This window comes from Phacochoerus africanus, chromosome 4 (genome assembly GCF_016906955.1).
Source record: "Phacochoerus africanus isolate WHEZ1 chromosome 4, ROS_Pafr_v1, whole genome shotgun sequence".
Lineage (NCBI taxonomy): Eukaryota > Metazoa > Chordata > Mammalia > Artiodactyla > Suidae > Phacochoerus > Phacochoerus africanus.
In genome coordinates, this window is record NC_062547.1 from 72813401 (window position 1) to 72835144 (window position 21744).

Here is a 21744-nt window from a genome sequence, read left to right on the forward strand (position 1 = left end):
GAACCTGAATGTCCTGACCCTCCAGTTGCCATGGGAGCCCAACCACAGGAGGCTCAGGAGCCTTGCTCCAGAGTCCAGACTCTGTTTAAGACGGTCAAGGCCTTACTCAGCAAAGCCCACACACCCCCACCCCCTCCCCGCCCCCGAAACCCGGGCTGTACACACGTGTATGGGTACGTGTTTGGGCACGTGCGTGAAAGTGAACTGGAACACCTCCCCACTCAGCAGGTAAGTTTGGGAACCGAAGGCCTCCCTGTGCCACTAACCCAGTCCTCCCAGTACCCAGGACTGCAGGGGTACGAGACCACATTGCCCATCCCCTCCACATGGCCTGCTCCCCTCCAAGCAGATGAGGGTGGAATTCCATCTTGAAGCAGGGGGGACCAGGGTAGCCCTTTGACTGGGATGGGGTTCAGAAGCCATTCTGGGGCAGGAGCTCCAGCCTGGCTGAGTGTGGGCGGGAGCTGGGTCTCCCCTGCAGGTGCTGGACACGGGGGAGCAGCTGATGGTCCCCGTGGATGTCCTGGAAGTGGATAACGAGGGAGCCTTGTGGAAGTTTCTCCTCTCAGGAGCCATGGCTGGGGCGGTGTCTCGCACTGGCACGGCCCCTCTGGACCGTGCCAAGGTGTACATGCAGGTGCGGGGTAGGGTTGGGGAGCATGGCGCTGGGGCTGTCGGGGTGGGGACAGCCAGAGGTGGAGTTCAGGATGGGGGTGAGGGTGCAACAAGAAGCAAGTGTGAGGGGGACGTCAGGGCCTGGGGTTAGAAGGGGGCTCAAAGGAGATGGGGTGGGGAGCTGGAGTTGGGAGGAGGATAGTACTAGGTATAAGGTGGGGATCAGAGAATTGGGGATGGGGTCTTTGGATGGCTTTGAAAATAGGTCTGGGGAGTTCCCGTGGTGGCGCAGTGGTTAACGAATCCGACTAGGAACCATGAGGTTGCGGGTTCGATCCCTGGCCTTGCTCAGTGGGTTAAGGATCCGGCATTGCCGTGAGCTGTGGTGTAGGTCACAGACGCGGCTCGGATCCCGAGTTGCTGTGGCTCTGGCGTAGGCTGGTGGCTACAGCTCTGATTAGACCCCTAGCCTGGGAACCTCCATATGCCGCGGGAGCGGCCCAAGAAATGGCCAAAAGACAAAAAAAAAAAAAAAAGAAAAGAAAATAGGTCTGGGGAGGAGATGAAAATGAGGGGTGAGATAGGAATGTGGTTGGTAATGGGTCTGAGTCTGAGCTGTGTTCAAGAATTCTAGGACTAGCCAGGGAAGGTGTTGAAGAAGGAATGGGGGAGGAGTTCCCTTCTTGGCTCAGTGACTAATGAACCTGACTAGGATCCACAAGGATGCAGGTTCAATCTTTGGCCTCACTTAGTGGGATAAGGATCCGGCATTGCTGTGGCTGTGGTATAGGTCAGCAGTTGCAAGGCTGATTCAATCCCTACCTAGGAACGTCCATAGGCCACAGTTGCGACTGTAAAAAGCAGAAAAAGAAAAAAGAAGAAGGAGATGAAGGCGAAGAAGGAATGGGGATGGGAGGGGGTAGGGTGGGGGTTGGGCAGCTGGAGACAAGAGGGGTTGAGCTCCAGGCTGGGATGGGAATGGAGATGGGGTGGAGGACTCCTCACAGGGCCAGGGGCCCCTCCGTATCCCCAGGTGTACTCCACCAAGACGAATTTCATGAACCTGCTGGGAGGTCTACGGAGCATGGTCCAGGAGGGGGGCTTCCGCTCACTCTGGAGGGGCAATGGTATCAACGTACTCAAGATTGCGCCAGAGTATGCCATCAAGTTCTCAGTCTTTGAACAGGTATGGGGATGGTCTGATTTCCCCAGCCTCACCATCAAGTCTTCATTTCTCCTGTACCACCCCTCTAGCACTGCCCCCAAAAGCCCATATCCCCCCCCTTTTTTTTTTTTTAGGGCTGCACCTGTGGCATATGGAGGTTCCCAGGCTAGGGGTCAAATGGGAGCTGCAGCTGCTGGCCTACACCACAGCCATAGCCATGAGGGATCCGAGCCACGTCTGGAACCTCCACCACAGCTCACAGCAATGCCAGATCCTTAACCCACTGATGAAGGCCAGGGATCAAACCTGTGTCCTCATGGATGCTAGTCAGATTCATTTGCACTGAGCCACCACAGGAACTCCAAACCCAGATCCTTATCCAAGATATATTTTCAATCTCCAAGTCCCAAACCTCTTCCTCTGAGTGCGTTTCAGGAAGGAAGAAGCTTAGCTATTTTCTCACATTTCTCTCTCCTGTCCCAGTGTAAGAACTACTTCTGCGGAGTGCACGGATCCCCACCTTTTCAGGAACGGCTCCTTGCTGGCTCCCTGGCTGTGGCCACTTCCCAGACGCTCATCAACCCCATGGAGGTAACAGATTATCTGCCCTGTGAAAGGTGAAACAGGATGTTGCTGCTATTATGACTTCCTTTCCCCTCCCCCTCCCCCTCCCTCTTCCCTGTCCCTCCTCTCCCTTTTCCTATAAGATGTATATCAAACTTTTATTCCAGATTGAAGTTCCTGTCACGGCTCGGTGGTTAACGAATCCGACTAGGAACCATGAGGTTGCGGGTTCGATCCCTGGCCTTGCTCAGTGGGTTAAGGATCTGGCGTTGCTGTGAGCTGTGGTGTAGGTTGCAGATGTGGCTCGGATCCCGCGTTGCTGTGGTTCTGGCATAAGCTGGCGGCTACAGCTCTGATTGGACCCCTAGCCTGGGAATCTCCATATGCCATGGGTGCGGCCCTAAAAGGACAAAAGACAAACAAACAAACAAAAAAACACTTTTATTCCAGATGGCTACCTGGTCACCTCAGCAGTATTTACTGAGTGAGTCCTCTCCTTCCTCATTTTCAGTTCTTAACCTGCTGAGCCACAACAGGACCTCCTAGGCTTTACTCTGTAAAGCAGTTTTAGGTTTAAAGAAAAATTGAGCAGAAAGGACAGAGTGTTCCTAATACCTCTGCACAGGTATACAGAGTTTCCGCTGTCATTAACATCTTGCATTTGCCCCATAGGTTGGTTACAATTGATGAGCCAATATTGATATATTATTAGATACATTATTTATTTATTTTTGTCTTTTTACCAACTGCATCTGCAGCTTATGAAAGTTTTCAGGCTAGGGGTTGAATCAGACCTGCAGCTGCTGGCCTACACCACAGCCACAGCCATGTGAGATCCAAGCTGCGTCTGCGACTTGCACCACAGCTCATGCAATGCTGGATCCTTAACCCACTGAGTGAGGTAAGGCATTAAACCTCATGGATACTAGTCGGGTTGGTAACCGACTGAGCTAGATACATTATTATTAATGGAGGTCCATAGTTGACATTAGGGCTCACTCTTTGTGTTGCAGTTTGCTATGGGTTTTGAAAACTTGTGAGGGAGCCACCATAATAACATCGCAGAATATTCACTGCCCTAAAAAGTCACTGTATTCCACCTATTTACCCCTCCCTCCATCCCACAGGCCCTGGCAACCACTGATCGTGATTCTGTGTAGTTTTGCTTCCTGTCTTTAATTTGTTTAATTAATTTATTAGTTTTTTGTCTTTTTCAGGCCGCACCCACAGCTTATGCAAGTTCCCAGGCTAGGGGTCAAATAGGAGCTGTGGCCTATGCCACAGCCACAGCCACGCAGGATGTGAACTGCGTCTCATGGCAACACCAGATCCTTAACCCGCTGATTGAAGCCAGGGATCGAACCTACATCCTCATGGATATCAGTCGGATTCATTAACCACTGAGCCACAACAGGAACTCCCTTGTCTTTAATTTTTGAGGCCTGATATTATGTCTTATTCTCCATCCCTTCTCTCTCCGAGTGTGTGTGTGTGTGTGTGTGTGTGTGTGTGTGTGTGTGTGACCATCCACATATGGAAGTTCCCGGACGAGGGATTGAACCCTAGCCTCTGCAGCAACCAGAGCTGCTGCAATCAAATCCTTAATCCACTGTGCCAGAGCAGGAACTCTTTCCCTCCCTTCTCCTCTTTATCAGTTTTCCAGGCTATTCTCTGTTGATTTTTCCACTTAAACTTTAGGAGCAACCTGCCTCATTCAGAACACAAAATCACCTACTGCCATTTGTTTTCTACTGGGACAGGGAGCAATTCATAAATGAGTGTAGAGATTATTGCCATCTGTAAAATATCAGGTCAACATATCCACGAACACTTCCATTTGCTCAAGTCTCTTTTTTTTTTTTCTTTTTTGTCCTTTAATACTCTTGTAAAGCTTTCTTCATATAAATCCTGCCCTTTTCTGGTTGAGTTGCTTCTGAAGTGTTTTTGTTTATTGCTTGCTGCATAGCAAATTAACACATGCAGTAGCTAAAGATGATATAGATGTACTATCTCATTGTTTCTGTGGGTCACCACCTCAGGGCACTGGCTAGTCCGGTCCTCTGCTCAGGCTTTGATCAAGTGGAAATCAAGGTGTCAGCTGGGCTCCCAATGAAGCCATCAGAGGCTTGGGGTCATCTGCCAAACTTGTGTTTGTTTCTTATGGTTGTAGGACTGAGGGCCTCAGCTCCTGGAGGCTGCTGTTTCCTGCCACATTGTCCTCTCCACCACAGTTTGCTTGTGGAAGACCAATTGGAGAGTGTTCTGATGTTTCCAATCTCTCTGAGACCTTCTGTTTCTGTCTTTTAAAGGGTTCGCCTGATTTGTTCGGGCCCACCCTGGATGATTTTTCTTGTTTAACTTAAAACCAGCTGCTTAGGGGCTTTATTACATCTTTTTTCTCTCTCTTTTTTTTTTAGGGCTGTACCCACAGCATATGGAGGTTCCCAGGCTAGGGGTCCAATCAGAGCTGTTGCTGCCGGCCTACGCCAGAACCACAGCAATGCCAGATCCGAGCCGCGTCTGCAACCTACACCACAGCTCACGGCAACGCCGGATCCTTAACCCACTGAGTGAGGCCAGGGATAGAACCCGCAACCTCATGGTTCCTAGTCGGATTTGTTTCCGCTGTGCCACGATGGGAACTCCGGGGCTTTATTACACCTACAAAATCCCTTCACCCTTGTCATATCATGTAACCCCAGATATGATCCGGGGAAGCAATAGCCCATCCCATTCACAGGTCTAGTTCATGGTCAGGGGCAGGAGGGAGGGCAGGCAGTAAGCCCAGCATGTGTATCAGGGGAATGGGAACCTTGGGGACCACCTTAGAATGTTGCCTACCACACACAGTGTGCTGTCTTTTGCACAACTGTAGAGTTGCCAGTATTTTGATAATGGGCATTTCATAAAAATGCCAATTCCTGGCTTCTTTTGGGAAACTGGTAGATCTGACTACCTGGGATCCACAGGGCAACAATTGGCTGGTATTAAGGCAGAGATGCCACAGGAGTTCCTGCTGTGGCTCAGGGGGTTACAAACTTGGCTAGTATCCATGAGGATGTAGTTTGATCCCTGGCCTCACTCAGTGGGTTAAGGATCTGGTGTTACTGCAAGCTGCAGCATAGATTGGAGATGCAGCTCGGATCTGGTGTGGTTGTGGCATAGGCCTGTAGCTGCAGCTTTGATTCAATCTGTAGTCTGAGAACTTCCATATGATGTAGATGCAGCCATGAAAAGATTAAAAAAAAAAAAAAAAAAGAGCTGCCACAGACCCCACCCAGCTCACAGTGCTTCCTTCACCCTCTTGGGGCCAAGGGATCTGATGGCTCTGGCGTTGAAAGCCAGCTGTGTGCATTCTTGAGCAGTTTCTTCCTGCATAGATGGGCACAATGGCCACTGCTGGGCATCACTGAGAGGAGGAAATAAGCTGCCTCACTCCCTATCCTCCCCAGGTGCTGAAGACGCGGCTGACCTTGCGTCAGACTGGCCAGTATGAGGGGCTACTGGACTGCGCCAGGCAGATTCTGCAGCAGGAGGGCACCCGCGCCCTTTACCGTGGCTACCTGCCCAACATGCTCGGCATCATCCCCTATGCCTGCACCGACCTGGCTGTCTACGAGGTGTGGCTCCCGCAAATGGGGTGGCAGGAGTGGCATGAACCCAGGCCCATAGAGAGCTTCCTCCTGGCTTTTTTCTCTTGCAGATGCTCAGGTGCCTTTGGCTGAAGTCAGGTAGGGACATGGAGGACCCTAGTGGCCTGGTCAGCCTGTCATCCGTGACCCTGTCCACGACCTGTGGCCAGATGGCCAGTTATCCACTGACATTGGTACGCACCAGGATGCAAGCCCAAGGTCAGCCTAGCCCCGGGAGGCACTCTCTATGCTCCTCCCTACCTTGCTTCCGCTCTGGACTTTCTCGCCTACCCAAAACTGACTCCCAAACTTTCCATATCTGATCCTGACCACCTTTGCTGACCCCTGAACCCGCCAAGACTTACATGCACCCCCAGACCTAACCCCAGCCCTTAAAACTAATATGACATACCACTGAAAGGAACATCCAGGAGTTCCTGTTGTGTCTCAGTGGTAATGAATCTGCTAGTATCCATGAGGATGTAGGTTCAATCCCTGGCCCAGTGGGCTACAGATCCAGCATTGCCATGAGCTGTGGTGTAAGTTGCAGATGAGGCTCAGATCCCGAGTTGCTGTGGCTACGGTATAGGCCAGCAGTTGTAGCTCCAATTCACCCCCTAGCCTGGGAACTTCCACATGCTCTGGGTATGGCTCTAAAAAGAGTAAATAAATAAAAGGACCACCAGCTCCCAAACAACTCTGACAAACCTCCCTGAATGTGACCCAGGCCCCCATACTGATCTCAAGACAGATGGTCCCCAAATGACCTCCCAACTTCTCCAAATCAGACCCAGCCCTCAACAGGCTCCGCAAATCAAATCGTTCTTAAATTTGCCAATTCTGACACTTAAGACATCCCAAAACTTATAACTACTTCCGCTACTCTCCTGGAAACTCCCCAAATGTGACTCCCCCAAGTAGACTCTCAAACCCCTAAAGAAATCCTCAAACATCCAAAAAGGTCCTTAGCCCACCACCCCGATCTTGAAAACATCTCCAAAGGACCCCTTAGCACAATCTCCACATCTCTAGCAGAGCTTGAATATTGAAATGTTTTCTAAAATTCTCTAAAAAACAAATCCTGGGAGTTCCCATCATGGCACAGTGGCTAATGAATCCGACTAGGAACCATGAGATTGTGGGTTCGATCCCTGGCCTTGCTCAGCGGGTTAAGGATCTGGCATTGCTGTGAGCTGTGGTGTAGGTTGCAGACGTGGCTCGGATCCCGCACTGCTGTGGCTCTGGCATAGGCTGGTGGCTACAGCTCCGATTAGACCCCTAGCCTGGAAACCTCCATATGCTGCAGGAGCGGCCCTAGAAAAGGCAAAAAGAAAAAAATTAAATAAAAAACAAATCCTGAGGAGTTCCTGTTATGGTTCATCAGGTTAAGAACCCAACTAGTATCCATGAGGATGCAGGTTTGATCCCTGGCCTTGCTCAGTGGGTTAAGGACCTGGCATTGCTACAAGCTGCAGTGTAGGTCACAGATGTGGCTCAGATCCCAAGTTGGAGCAGCTGTGGCATAGGGTGACAGCTACAGCTCTGATTAGACCCCTAGCCTGGAAACTTACACATGCCGCAGGTGTGGCCCTAAAAAGAAAATAAAAATCATGAAAATTCCTGCCCCTCACTCTACCCAAACTGGCCAATTTCCTCTAAAAGCTTCCAAACTTCTTCTTTTTCGTTTTTAATTCTTTTTTGGCCGAATCGGGGCACAGGAATTCCTGGGCCAGGGATCAGATCAAGCCAAAGCTGTGATCTACATTGCAGCTGTGGCGATGCTGGATCCCTAAACCACTGTGTTGGGTTGGAGACTGAACCTGGGTCCCAGTGCTCCAGAGACACCACTGATCCAGCAGGAACTCCTCTTCCAAACTTCTTTCCAAATAACACCCAGATCCCCTGCTCCTGGCTTCACTCCCCATTCCCCAAAATTCCAGCCCCGCCCCCAGGAGGCCAAATCATCTCTGGCCCCTGGCTCTTAGCTTGCCCCTGTCCCTACAGACACTGCGGAGGGTACGAACCCCACCATGTGTGGAGTCTTCCAGAGGATTCTGGCCCAGCAGGGTTGGCCAGGGCTGTACCGAGGCATGACCCCCACATTGCTGAAGGTGTTGCCAGCAGGTGGTATCAGCTACGTGGTATACGAAGCCATGAAGAAGACCCTGGATGTGTAAGCAGTGAGCTAGGCAACATGCCCTGGGCAGAAATGGACAGGAGGATCCAATGTCCCCAAAGGCTCCAAAGAGTCCTTCCTCCAGGCTTGGGACTCAGGGCATTTTTTGTCAGAAGTAGGCTCGGGGCCTGGGTCAGAAGATTCCTGGGGCCTCCTCCCCAGGGTGCAGCCTGGGACTAATCTGGAGTCCACTTTGTCTGGTTGTTACTTGTTCTGCTTCCAAGGCAAAAGGGTGAATGTAGAGACAACCAGGAATAAAGAGATGGTTTCTGCTGTTCGTGTCTGGTATACCTGGGTCCAGGAGGGCAGCTGGGGACCTGGATACCTGGCTCCATGGTGTAACCTGCGGACCTGGAATATCCTGAGTCTAAGAGGAAGCTGGGTGCTTCCAATATCTGGGCCCAAGAGAGGAGCTGGACATATGGGACCCCTGGGATTTGGAGGAGGGGCAGGTATTACGGGCCCCTCCGTTCTGAATGGGAATTGAAGCCCCGACGATGCCTTGGGTCCAGGAGAGAAATTGAGGGGCCTGGGATCAGAGCCGGGAGTTCATATCCAAGGACCTTATGTGTGAAGCGACTGTGGAATATGGAGTTAGAATCTAGGATCCCTGGGTCCTGGGAGGGAACCAAAGGCCCTCGACCCTTGAGTTCAGGAGGGGAGCTGATTCCGAGTCTTGAAAGAGAAGTGGGAGCTCTAAGATCCCCGGGTAGAGAGAGGAGAAGGAGGTAGGTAGAGGGCATCAACGGATTTCCTCTTGCTCTCGGGCCACCCCACCCCCTGAGGCACCCGTCGCCGAGGCCTCAAGCAGGCCACGTGCCTGGCCTCCCCAGCTAGGCTCCTAGGGCGCTAACCCAGACGACAGGCCTGAATTCCGGCAGCCGATCGCCAATGCCCACGTTGGCTGCCATTCACTTCGGCTCTGGCTAATCCCCTCCCGCCGCTTGGTGGCAAGCTCCGCCCCAATGCAGCTGCGCTTCCACTGGCTCCCACCAAAACCGGGCACCTTTATTTCCTTCATTACCGTTTGTCCCGAACAGAGTCAGTCACCTTACACCCGCCCCCGACGCTCAGCCATTGGCTTAGAAGACACGACTAGAAAAGGATTCTGGTTAACAGGGAAAGTAATCCTCCCTAAATGCAAGCCCATCACACAGAGCCCGTCAGAGACTGGGTTAGGATGACTGCCAATCTCTACAAGAACCGCCTTTCCTGTGTACTTATTGGCTTGTGTACCTGACTATCTCACCCGCCTCCTGCCCAGCCCGTTCAAAAGAACCCTTTCGCCAGGCCCCTCCTTCCTGTCCACTTGACTCTTCGGAGCCGTCAATCCGGTTCTGAAGCCGCCCCGCGATTCTGGAACTCCCGCTTCATTGGGCCTCCAGCCTTCTCGGATCGCTTCGATTTGCCCGCCCCGTGCCGGCAACCCGCAGCCCATTGCCTCCGAGAGCTGTCGATCTCGCGGCGCCTCCCGCCCACTGCCTCTCGCGGAACTCCGATTGGCCGCTAGCCTCCAGAGCCTGCGATTGGGGTCCTGGGAGCGGCGGCCACCTCCCATTGGCCCTGCTGCACCGTCCATCAAGCCGGCGTCGGGAGGGGCGTCCCTCTCCCTCCTCGTCGTCTTCCCAGCCGCTGGGTTCCCAGAGTGCTCCGCGGCCGTGTGGAGCGAGGCCTTGTTCCCGCGTTGAGCCGCCGCTGCCGCCGCCTCCTCCTCAGCTTCAGCCTCCGCGCCAGGCCCGGCCCCGCCGCGCCATGTCGGACTACAGCACGGGAGGACCCCCGCCCGGGCCGCCGCCACCTGCCGGCGGGGGCGGGGGATCCGGAGGAGCCGGGGGCGCCGGGGGAGGCCCTCCGCCGGGCCCGCCGGGCGCGGGGGACCGGGGTGGCGGCGGCCCTGGAGGCGGCGGCCCGGGCGGGGGGTCGGCCGGGGGCCCCTCGCAGCCGCCTGGCGGGGGCGGCCCGGGGATCCGCAAGGACGCCTTCGCCGACGCGGTGCAGCGGGCCCGCCAGGTGAGGAGGCCGCGGGCCCGAGGGGCGCGCGCGCGGGCGGGCGGGGGAGGGGGCGGGGTCACGTGCGCGCGCGCGCGGGGTCGCGAGGCGAGGGGGGGCCGGGGCCGCCGCGAGGTCACGTGGGGCGGTAGGTGGGGGCCTGGGCCTCCCCCGACGCCTGGAGTGCCCCCCCCTCAGGTTGACCCCCTGCAGGAGGAAGGGTCGTCCGGGGGGTTACCCAGAGCGGCCCCTGGGTGTGCAGGGGCTCGGGAGCGCGGGGACTCACTTAGTGGACTTCCCCCCACCACCCCACGCTCCACTTCTGGAAGCAAGGGTCCGTCTTCCCAGGGAGAAGATCTAGCTCTGCCCCCATCTCCCTTGAGGGCAAAGAGCCCTGCCTGCTCCCCAAGGAGGGACTTTGGTGGGGGGGAAAGTCTTTCCTTTTGAACCCAGAAAGTGGAAGGAGGACCCTTTGGCTACCAGAGAGTGGCCAAGCACTTAGATGAAATGGGGAGGGTGGGCATAGGAGTTGATCTTTCTGATGCTTCTGGTGGCTCGAAAGCTTGGTTTGTCTTGAGGAAAGAGGGGAAGGGTCCCACCACTGTGTTTAGGAGCATGTTGACTACACAGGGGGGTCACATGCTTGTCGGACTGACCTCCCTGGCCCCATTCTCGGCCTCCCCACAGTCTGAGGGGAGGAGGCCCATAGAAAGCCAGCACTTTGCCGCCCTTTCAGGAAGCAGACCTGGCTCAGGCCATTGAGTGCTTTCTCACTCAGGGTTTGTCCCACTGCCTCCAGGACAGGGTGGGAGGTCCCGTTAGGTGAACGCCCTGTTCCCCTCCCAGTGTGGTCTGTGTCTTTCACCTCTGAAGTGGAGTAGTGCAATTGATCTGGTTGCCCACCCCAATACTGTCTTGATTGAGAAGCAGCTATAACTCGGGGAGTTGGTGCTGTCTGTTGGGGTGGGATAAGGCCACATCTGGGCATCCCAAGAGCTTTGGCTCAAATTGTTTTTTTAAAAAAATGAAGAGGTGAAAAGATAGATCCTCAGCTCATGGTTTGTGTTTTTTTGGAACATTTGTAATAATCCCACTAGCAGACTCTGGTTTTAAATTTGTTGGGATTTATTTGAAGTTGCTGTTTGTGTGTTTAAAATGTAACGTGTTCCAAAAGGCCTTTTATTTTGGTCAAATGAAGGTTTCAGATGACTTGAACCAAAACCCTCTCTAAAATTTGTTCAACAAATGCAAAGATTTTAAGGGTGATGGAGATGAAGGAGAACCGTGCTCTTCAGCATCCCAGAGGAGTGAGCACTTAGGGAAGGAAGTTTCTGAAAGTTCCCCCCCCTCTTAGGAGGTGATCTGAGGACCTTCCCTGGCACCTGAACTTCTGTTCCTTTCACCCCTAGAACAAGTCATTAGGGATTACAGTCTGGCCACAAACGATTTAGGCATAAGTACCATAGAGAAGGGAAGTTTTTAAATTCCCGAATAACTCTTAAACTCTAAGACCTTAGATAAAAACTCTAGAAGGTTTTAACCAACAGGCTGTTTCCTAAATCCGGGGAAAGCCACTCCCAGGCTAGATAGCAAGACCCATTGGGTTCTTAGGACCCAGAGAGGGGAGAGTGAGAGGATGATCTGCAGCATGGAGGGTAGTCTTAGGAGATGATTCTTCTCTGCTTACAACTTTATTTCTAGATCGCAGCCAAAATTGGAGGCGATGCTGCTACAACAGTGAATAACAGCACTCCTGATTTTGGTTTTGGGGGCCAAAAGAGGCAGTTAGAAGATGGAGGTAACTACCTGCCGGGCGGGGGGGGGGGGGGGGGGGGGGGGGGGCAGAGAGCGAAGTGCCTTTGTTTGAATGTGGTTGGGGGCTGGGGGGGGGGGGCTGCTGCTATCAAAACCTCCCTGGTCCCAGCTTTGTTCATTCTTTTTGTTTGGGCTGCCATCCTGAGGTATCAGGTGGCTGAGAGGAGGGCAGATTGACTTGACCAGGTCTAAATTGTAAGTTCTCGAGATTGTTTCTCCCTGCCTGTTAAGTAAGTCAGGGAAGTGCAGGTGGTTTTGTTGAGGGCCCATGTTAATATGGTTTTATTGGCCCTGAGGCATGCAACATTATTCATAGCAGCCAAAATTATCAACTCAGTGATCTGCCTGACTTCCCCAGGGCAGATTTGGTCCTTAGCTGGAAGGGCTCAGGGACCACCATCATTTTCCCGCTAGGTGCTAGTAGTGGGATTGAGGAAGTCTGGGGTTGATCTCTTCTACTCTGCTGTCTTGGCTTTGGGGTTGAGGGGACGGGACGAGGCGGGTGGCGGGAGGATTGTTTGCCAGGACATGTGGGACCAGCATCAGATTTGAGGCAGCTGTGGGTGGGTAGGTGGGTGCTGCATCTGACATCCTCTTTTCTTTTCACAGACCAACCAGAAAGCAAGAAATTGGCTTCCCAAGGAGACTGTAAGTCCATTGGGTGGCAGGCAAAGGGCAGCTTCAGGATATTAGGAGGTTTTTAGCGCAAAATGGGGACCTAGAAGTACTGAGCAGACAGTACCTCTTTTATGGAAGCTCTTGGTGTTCATCACCTGGTGTCCATGGGTCTGACTGCCTTGACTGGGGCAGAATCTCAGGGCATGTGCGTTGTGAGGCGGGCTCCCATCAGAAGCAGTGTTAACAAGTGCTAGTCGCCCCTCGTGCAGGCAGTAGTGCCAGGGTCCCAAAGAGGAAGGAGCCAGGCCAATCTTTGCTTTGGATTTTCTCTCTGCAGCCATCAGTTCTCAGCTCGGACCCATCCATCCTCCCCCCAGGTGAGTTGTGATTTGGAGAACGTGTTTCCTCTCAGTCTCTGGCCTTTCTTACTGACTTGAGGGAGAGCTCTGTGAGGGCCACATCATTTAGGGCTTTGTCTCTATTGCTGGTCAACTGGGGAGAGGCCTGAGAGGCAGACGGGGTTTCATTTGTCCCCTGTACTTACCTGTCTGGGCCTGTAGGGAGGACAGGGCCGTGGCCTTGGGCTGTAATGAAGGCAGGTGGTCTCTACATCCCCTTGCTTTTTCGTTGGAGTGGGGACACTCAGAAGCACAAGCATCCCTCCTAGAAAAAGGTTGGGAGCTGGCCTTGGCCTTTTCATCCATTGTCTGCAAATGCTTGTTCCCTGAGAGCTGGTGGGCGGGGGGAAAGGGAGGGGCGGGTCTTTCCTACCTTTTTGCCCCCAGAGTGACTTCAGTGAACCTGACACAGGTGGATGCTTTATGAAGGACTACGTTGTCTTTTCTTCTTTTTTTTTAGTTAGCCAAAGTTTTGTGACAGTAAATTAGTAGGAAAATGAAATGAAAAAGAAACAAAACCATTTTCTCTTAATTAAAAATTAAAACCAACAGACATCAAAAGACACCGTGAGGTTGCTGTGAATGAAAGTGTTCAAGTTCACGCTCTGGCCCGGAGTCAGTAGGGCAGCACTGGTCCAGGGGGTCACACCATCCCAGACTAAGCCTCCCGTGGCCCGGATGGGGAAACAGGCCTTGAGAGGTTGAGATGATTTGTGGGGCAGGGAGCCCCCGTGCCATTGTCAGACCCTGCTTATGCCTATGAGATCGTGGTCCCCATGTCATAGGAGGCTCTTCCATCCCCTTTACTTCCCTACCTGAGGCTGACTCTCATTGTGTCTCTTTGCAGGACTTCAATGACAGAAGAGTACAGGGTTCCAGACGGCATGGTGGGACTAAGTGAGTGTGGGTGACCATGGTCAGGGATGCCGGGGGAGGGGGGCAGTCTCCTGGCAGTCCAGAAACCTTTGGTCTGAAAGAGCCCGTTTTGTGCTCTCTCCACCATCATCTCTGGACAGTGGGAATAGTCTTCTCAGCCCCAGGCTCCCCCCATCAAGCTCTGCTTTTCTCCTTTTTCTCCACATAGTCATTGGCAGAGGAGGCGAACAGATTAACAAAATCCAACAGGATTCAGGCTGCAAAGTGCAGATCTCTCCAGGTAACGAGAAAAGTAGATCTGTGCCAGGATGGGCACTGGGCTGGGTGGACTTGGGCTGTTGGCATTTATCTTCAGTAACCACTTGACTGTCATGATCTGGTAGAAGGGCTAGTGTTCTGTTGTTATGTTTTTTTGTTTGTTTTTTAGGGCCGCACTCGCAGCATATGAAAGTTCCCAGACAGGGGTCAAATCAGAGCTGCAGCTGCCGGCCTGTGGCACAGCCACAGCAATGCCAGATCCGAGCATCATCTGTGACCTACACCACAACTCACAGCAATGCCAGATCTGTAACCCACTGAGTAAGTCCATGAATTGAACATACATCCTCATGGATACTAGTGAGATTCGTTTCCTCTGAGCCACAACGGGAACTCTGGGCTGGTGTTTATTGAGCACATTCTGTGGGCGAGGCTCAGCACAGTATCTCAACTAGCACAACGCCTCAAAGTACAGCTGCAACTCCTGTTTCCTTATTTCCAATGAGGCAGAAGAGCTAGAATTGAGTACTGAGAGCCTCACCTCAGATCTTTGCTCTGACCATGATGCTCAGTTGCCACCTGAGCTTAAATGCCTAGTGGGGAGCAGGTGGGAATGTGTGAGGTGAGAGAGCTCATTAGAAAGAATAGCTTTGGGGTCAGGCTTGGGGTTAAATCCAATTCTCCCTGTTCCTTAGTAAGTGCCTGCTTTGCAGGGGTTTCTGGTACATGCGGTTCGTTGACTAAAAGGTGCTCAGTCGTCAGTGGTGATAGAAGGGGCCCAAGTTTTGGACCTTCTGAAATCTACCTCTCCTTATGTTTTTCTTTAAAAGTTCAGCCTCCCTTACTGAACTTTAAGCTTCCTGGTCTTGGCCTTGCGTAGAGTATCCTTCCAGGTGTTTGGGGAGGTAGATTGTCAGGCTACCGAGTGATAGCAAAAGTAGCTGTTGATTGTTCTAGAGGTCTCCTTACTTCCATGGAAGGTCTCCCTGGTGTCCACAGACCCAGGAAGACATTGACCCTGTGTTTTCTTCTCTCCCAGACAGCGGCGGCCTACCTGAGCGCAGTGTGTCCTTGACAGGAGCCCCAGAATCTGTACAGTAAGTCCCCAGCTGGGCCTGTCAGGCGGGCAGAGGCCCTCTGGATCCCTCTGAAGTTGGGGTGACTCCTACACCATGCTCCTCAGCCCTGTCTTCCCTAGGGGCCAGTATTGACACAGTGAGTCCCCTGCTTCCTGAGATCTGGGGAACCTGAGCCTGAATGGCCCCAGCCCAGGGATGGGACCCCTCTCCTATCATCTGTCAGACGTACATGTTGTAATCCCGTTCCCTTGGCCCTGGGTGAAGCTGCCAGTGACAACACTGCTCTTCCTCTTCCCAGGAAAGCGAAGATGATGCTGGATGACATTGTGTCTCGGGGTCGTGGGGGCCCCCCAGGACAGTTCCATGACAATGCCAACGGGGGCCAGAATGGCACAGTGCAGGAGATCATGATCCCTGCAGGGAAGGCTGGCTTGGTCATCGGCAAAGGCGGAGAGACGATTAAGCAGCTGCAGGTGAGGGGGTGGGACAGAGGTTCCTCCCATCCTAAGAAAGTTTCCTTCTTGGGGCTGTGTGTCTGTACACCACCACCCTTAGCTGCTTTCCAGAGTCCTTTACATCCTCTTTCGTCCTCCCTGCTTGCCCTCTCATGGCCCCAAATGCTTTGAAAGCTCAGCACTATCAACCTTGGTTGTAAAGGAACGGGCTGGAGTGAAGATGATTTTAATCCAAGATGGTTCCCAGAACACAAATGTGGACAAACCACTCCGGATCATCGGAGATCCTTACAAAGTGCAGGTGAGCACCCCCTGGGGGTTGGGAGGGCAGGTTCTGGGGAAGAGAGAGGGTGGGCAGGTGGGCTGGAGATTTGTGTGCCAGTGGAGAGGTTTTTAAGAGCACCAGCTCGTGTTTTCATGCTGAATTCTACCTCCCAGCTGTTTGTATGTGAGCAGGTGGCCTAAACTCTAGAAAATGGGGGTGCTCATGACATCTGTCTCTTAGGGCAGCAGATAAAGAGCTCAGCACATTGTGTTTCAGTCGTTAGCTTAGGCCTGTGACCTCAGCACCCAGTGGGGCGGAAGTGCTTGCGTGTGCTCCATGCCTTGTGTGTTTGCAGCAAGCCTGCGAGATGGTGATGGACATCCTTCGGGAGCGTGACCAGGGAGGCTTTGGGGACCGGAACGAGTATGGATCCCGGATCGGTGGGGGTATCGATGTGAGTGTGAGCCTCCCCAGGAGGGTGGAGCACTAGGGTGGAATGGGGGCTTGGCTGGTGGGCAACAGACTGCAGACAAAACCTAGCTGAGCCTCCTGTGTCTCGTTCTCCCCCAGGTGCCAGTGCCCAGGCATTCTGTGGGTGTGGTCATTGGTCGGAGCGGAGAGATGATCAAGAAGATCCAGAATGACGCCGGTGTACGAATACAGTTTAAACAAGGTCAGGGGCCAGCCCGGCACCAGGGTTCGCCTTGTCAAGCCTCTTTGCATTGCCTTGTTACTCCTAGACCAGCAGGACACGCTTTGTTCCTCCTCCATGGGACAGCCACGTGAGAAAGTGGGTGACAGGCAGACTTGGCAAGTCGAAGAGGAGTGTGTTTTCCTCTTCTGTCAGATCATCCCTTTTGTCTCCCCCATCAAAGGGCTCTCGTGATGGCAGCCTGGGCCCCTAGGCCAGGCTTCTGCCAAGCCTTGGTGAGAATGTCTGAGCAGGTTTTTTTTGGCTCTGCCAGTAGCATGTGGAAGTTCCTAGGCCAGGGATCATACCTGAGCCACAGTAATGACAACACCTAGTCCTTTAACCTCTAGGCCATCATGGAATGTGCTTTTTAAGAGATTTGTGGCCATTCTTTTTTTTTTCTCTTTTTGTCTTTTTTTAGGGCCTCACCCGCGGCATGAGGTTCCCAGGCTAAGGGGTTCAATCGGAGCTGTAGCCACCCACCTACGCCAGAGCTGTAGCAACACAGGATCCGAGCCGTGTCTGCAACCTACACCACAGCTCATGGCAATGCCGGATTCTTAACCCACTGAGCAAGGCCAGGGATCGAACCTGCAACCTCATGGTTCCTAGTCAGATTCGTTAACCACTGAGCCATGATGGGAACTCCAAGATTTGTTGTCACTCTTAGTTCTGTAAAGTGCATCTCTTAGTCCTGGGGGTACCAAATGCAGAAAGAAGCCTCAGCCGCCACCCTCTTTTATCCTATCAGTTTCCTTCTCTGGGAGTGTGGGCCTGCAGGCCTCTTTCCCAGTTCCTGAATACGTAGAGGGCGGCCAGTGGCACTCAGTCTGAGATATTTCAGATACTTAGCCCAGTAGGGGCTCTGCCCTGAAGGGGCACTGTTGGGGGGTGTGGAGTGCATTTCCCTTGTAACTGCATTTCTGCTTTCTGGGTGCTGCCTCAGATGACGGGACGGGTCCTGAGAAGATAGCTCACATAATGGGGCCCCCAGACCGGTGTGAGCACGCCGCACGGATCATCAATGATCTCCTCCAAAGCCTCAGGGTAGGTGGTGTCAGGTGCATGGAGAAGGGTGAGGGGGCCAGGTTGGCTTCCTGCATTCATCCTCTGTCTCCTCCCTGTCTTGCAGAGCGGTCCCCCAGGCCCTCCAGGGGGTCCTGGCATGCCCCCCGGAGGCCGAGGTCGAGGCAGGGGCCAAGGCAATTGGGGGCCCCCTGGTGGGGAGATGACCTTCTCCATCCCCACTCACAAGTGCGGGCTGGTCATCGGCCGAGGTGAGTAGGCTCTGCCACTGGCTCTGTCCCTCCACCACTGTCTTCCCACTCTCCCCTCACTGCCTGTGGCTCCCACAGGTGGCGAGAACGTGAAAGCCATAAACCAGCAGACTGGCGCCTTTGTAGAGATCTCCCGACAGCTGCCACCCAATGGGGACCCCAACTTCAAACTCTTCATCATCCGGGGCTCTCCCCAGCAGATTGACCACGCCAAGCAACTCATTGAGGAGAAAATTGAGGTGGGCCCAGGAAGGGTTTCTGGGATACTGGGTCTGGGTCCTGCCTCCCATCCTGCTGACCTCGTCTGGTCCTCCTTCCTCCAGGGTCCCCTCTGCCCAGTCGGACCAGGCCCCGGGGGACCAGGCCCTGCTGGCCCCATGGGGCCTTTCAACCCCGGGCCCTTCAATCAAGGGCCACCTGGGGCACCCCCTCAGTGAGTATTCCTGCCAGCCTCCTGGGATCTGGGCTGTGGGGTCACTGTTGAAGAGTAGCAGTCTTTTTTCTTCACAGCAGGAGGTCCTTCCCCGCCTTACGGAAGTGTAGTGTTTGGGCCCCCAACACCATCCAGTCCAGCCCCTCACTTCATAAGCACCATTTTTAAAAGATGCCATGGTGTTGCCCCTGGTCTTCTCCACCCCTTACATAGATTTCTACGTGTTGCACCTGGGGGACTTTCACATTCTTAAGCCAAGGCAGCCCATGGCCTTCGCATTGTTCATCTCACACCTTTCCCTGGGCCAGGAGCCCACAGCTCCGTGCGGGCAGTGCTCTGGGCCCCCTGCCCACCCATACCATCTTCAGTGGACACAGCCTGGTTCACGTGTTCCGTCTTTTCCCCTGCAGTGCCGGAGGTCCCCCTCCTCACCAGTACCCACCCCAGGGCTGGGGCAACACCTACCCCCAGTGGCAACCACCTGCTCCTCATGACCCAAGTAAGTCAGAACCTGGCCAGGGGAGGTGGGGAGGGGCCAGCTTCCTGGGTCACCCCTCAGCCCACACACTCGTCTCCTGCAGATAAAGCTGCAGCAGCTGCCGCAGACCCCAATGCTGCCTGGGCCGCCTACTATTCACACTACTACCAGCAGCCCCCAGGCCCTGTGCCAGGCCCTGCACCGGCCCCCGCGGCCCCCCCCACCCAGGGTGAGCCTCCTCAGCCCCCACCTGCTGGCCAATCAGACTACACTAAGGCCTGGGAAGAGTATTACAAAAAGATTGGTGAGTGCACGGGCTGCCCCGGGGGTGCAGGTCAGAGGGGCAGGCCGGCGGGTGGCCATGTCCCTGCCCTGTCCTCTGACCTCTGGGTGCTTGCCTCCACAGGCCAGCAGCCCCAGCAGCCTGGAGCGCCCCCACAGCAGGACTACACAAAGGCCTGGGAAGAGTACTACAAGAAGCAGGGTGAGCTGCTGGGGCCTCAGGGGACAGGGACAGGCCCATTCTCACACCAGCCACACTCACCCACCCTCTGCTCCCCCACAGCTCAAGTGGCCACCGGAGGGGGTCCGGGAGCACCCCCCGGCTCCCAGCCAGACTACAGCGCCGCCTGGGCGGAATATTACAGACAGCAAGCCGCTTACTACGGACAGACTCCAGGTCCTGGCGGCCCCCAGCCTCCACCCACACAGCAGGGACAGCAGCAGGCAAGTGGGAATTGCCACCCTCCTCCTCCTCCTTTTTCCTTCCAACCCCCGGCTACCGTCCATCCTGCCTTAGTGGGTAGCGCCGGAAATCCCTTCCCCTGCGGGGTGTGTCCTTGATGCCTGCAGCGGGGGCCGTGTGGCCAGAGGTCTCCAGGAGTCCCCACAATCCGGGGAAAGTGTGCGCTGGGTCCAGAGGTTAAACGAAGAGGCCTCCCTCCGCCGGCCCGCTTGTTCCTGTGTAACGCTGTCGTGATGCTGGGGGAGAGTGCGAAACAAATAAAAGAAGGAACTGTTGAACTGGTGGGTAGTCCTGGGGGTGGGGGGCAGGCCGTCCGCTCAGATGTTGGTCGCCGTCCTGGCTGCTAACACTCAAAATCTGGCCACTTGGGAAGAAAACGGATATTTTTTTCCCCTCTCTGCATTACTTGTATGGTTTTTGTTCTCTTTATTCCTTTATTTTTGAACCCATGATCTCCCCGCGTGTCCAAGTGACTGTGCTGCAAGCGGCCTGGTGTGGCTCGGTCGATGTGCCGAGATGCGGGCGGGGTGCAGAACAGGTGCGGGGAGCCCCCTGCCGCTCCGCCCGGCTTGGCCTCTGTTCTGGTGCCCGCCTGCGTGTCCCGGTCTTGTCTGTGAAGTGGGCGTGACGATCGCTGCCACCTTCCAACCTACCTCACAGGGGTGTTGTGGGGACACCGTGATCTCGGGTTGTTCATGTTGTGATGCGCCGGGAGCCACCCGCCGCCGCCTTCCTCAAGACAGAGGGCACCCTCCTCCCCTCCCACCCTGAGCGCTTCCCTCTCTCTCTCTCTCTCTCTCTCTCTCTCTCTCCTCCCCCGCTCCCTCCGGCCCCTGCTTCTCCTCCTTCCTCTGTCTCTCTCCTCCATCAAGGAGCCATTCTGACTTCAGCCGAGTCCCTGGAGCACTGACTAGACAGCTACAAACACATCCTTCAGGCTCGGGAGAGGGGCTTCCTGGCCCCCTCCTTGCCACCGCCCCCAGTCTCCTGCCCCCCTCCCCTCCCCGTAGTGACCAATTCCTATCTCTTCCCTCTCCGCAGGCTCAATGAATCGAATGAATGTGAACTTCTTCATCTGTGAAAATCTTTATTATTTTTTTTCCATTTTGTTCTGTTTGGGGGCTTTTTTTGTTTGGGTTTTTTTTTTTTTTTTTTCTGTTTGTCGAGAGAGCGATGGCTGCCAAGGGGGGTGCCGGGGGAGCCCTCACTGTGAGTGGCTTGCAGGTCATGGCACGGGCTATGCCAGGCTCTCGCTCTCTCGCTCATTCTGTGTGTCTCACATGCTTTTTTTCTTTCAAAATTGGGATCCTTCATGTTGAGCCAGCCATAGAAGATAGCGAGAACTAAATCTCTGCAAAAAAAATTAAAAAATAAAAAAAATTAAAAATAAAAAAGCAAAACCTATAAAATTATATATATATATTAAAAAAAAAATCTATCGCCCTCCTCTCCCCTAGCCTTCCTGAAACTGCCTCTTTTCAGGAAAAAGCAATTCATTCACTCCCTACTACCATCCTTGGCCCTCTTCATGTTTTTAAAATAAACTTTTAAAAAGGAAAAAAGTCATTCTTGCTATTTCTTTTTTTTTTAGTTAGAGTTGGAACATTCCTTGGACCAGGTATTGATATTGCAGGAAAAAACTGCCCCTGCCCCACACCAGGCAGCCCCTCGGCCTCTCTGCTCCTCCTCTCGCTCTCCTTCCGCCCCAGCTCAGCTCTCTTCCCCCCGCCCCGCCCACCCTGCGGTTCCTCCCGCCCCCGACCCCCAGGACTGGTCTGTCGTGTTTCATCTGTTCAAGAGGACATTGAAACTGAAAACAAATTGAGAACAAAACAAAAAATTGTATGGCAGTTTTTACTTTTTATCGCTCGTTTTTAACTTCACAAATAAATGATAACAAAACCTCCCCGTGTCTGCTGGGTGCCGTCTCTCTTTCTCTCCCCGTAGAGTTTTGAAGCAGATGTTTGTTCTTTATAGATGTTGTAAAAAGCCTGATAACGGTGATTGGAAATTACAAGCTTTGTGTTGTGTTTTTTTTTTTTTCTTTTTTTTAAAGAAAACAAAAATTATAAGAGAAAATAGTTTTCTGCAGGCGCATTGTGCTTTCCTAATCTGCCCCCCACCCCTTTTTTTTTGGTTAAATAAAGTGCTTTTTGTCTAAAACTGCGTTCTGGCCGCAGTTGTGTTTGTAGAGGAAACAAGTTGAGGAGGAACA

General features: G+C 53.7%; 2 protein-coding genes across 3 annotated transcripts; both read left to right on the forward strand.

Moving 5' to 3' along the window:
* Positions 1 to 30: 30 nt before the first annotated feature.
* Positions 31 to 8429, forward strand: SLC25A41 (solute carrier family 25 member 41). The gene is made up of 7 exons (XM_047777347.1): positions 31 to 228; positions 482 to 637; positions 1649 to 1801; positions 2264 to 2371; positions 5797 to 5964; positions 6048 to 6195; positions 7981 to 8429. Exons 1-7 carry the CDS (start codon positions 31 to 33, stop codon positions 8151 to 8153), a joined length of 1104 nt encoding a protein of 367 aa, XP_047633303.1. The 3' UTR covers positions 8154 to 8429.
* A 1347-nt stretch (positions 8430 to 9776) lies between these two features.
* Positions 9777 to 21435, forward strand: KHSRP (KH-type splicing regulatory protein). 2 transcript variants are annotated; one of them, XM_047777349.1, is made up of 20 exons: positions 9777 to 10162; positions 11843 to 11939; positions 12566 to 12604; positions 12912 to 12951; positions 13820 to 13869; positions 14057 to 14128; positions 15146 to 15203; positions 15484 to 15658; positions 15843 to 15941; positions 16261 to 16359; positions 16476 to 16578; positions 17543 to 17643; positions 17729 to 17873; positions 17952 to 18112; positions 18197 to 18306; positions 18717 to 18805; positions 18888 to 19088; positions 19191 to 19268; positions 19350 to 19510; positions 20571 to 21435. In XM_047777349.1, exons 1-20 carry the CDS (start codon positions 9905 to 9907, stop codon positions 20577 to 20579), a joined length of 2145 nt encoding a protein of 714 aa, XP_047633305.1. In that variant the 5' UTR covers positions 9777 to 9904; the 3' UTR covers positions 20580 to 21435. The 2 variants fall into 2 exon arrangements, with proteins under 2 accessions (XP_047633305.1, XP_047633304.1); XM_047777348.1 differs by lacking the exon at positions 20571 to 21435 and having other exon boundaries at positions 9778 to 10162; positions 19350 to 19934.
* The last annotated feature ends 309 nt before the right edge of the window (positions 21436 to 21744 follow it).

Bases quoted from the DNA above. Each gene is read 5' to 3' on its own strand.
- KHSRP (XM_047777348.1), top strand. From the start codon at position 9,905: ATGTCGGACTACAGCACGGGAGGACCCCCGCCCGGGCCGCCGCCACCT. The intron at 17,644-17,728 runs GTAGGTGGTGTC...CCTGTCTTGCAG, and splicing joins ATCTCCTCCAAAGCCTCAGG to AGCGGTCCCCCAGGCCCTCC. The intron at 19,089-19,190 runs GTGAGTGCACGG...TTGCCTCCACAG, and splicing joins AGAGTATTACAAAAAGATTG to GCCAGCAGCCCCAGCAGCCT.
- SLC25A41 (XM_047777347.1), top strand. From the start codon at position 31: ATGGGAGCCCAACCACAGGAGGCTCAGGAGCCTTGCTCCAGAGTCCAG. The intron at 1,802-2,263 runs GTATGGGGATGG...CTCCTGTCCCAG, and splicing joins AGTTCTCAGTCTTTGAACAG to TGTAAGAACTACTTCTGCGG. The intron at 6,196-7,980 runs GTCAGCCTAGCC...CTGTCCCTACAG, and splicing joins CACCAGGATGCAAGCCCAAG to ACACTGCGGAGGGTACGAAC.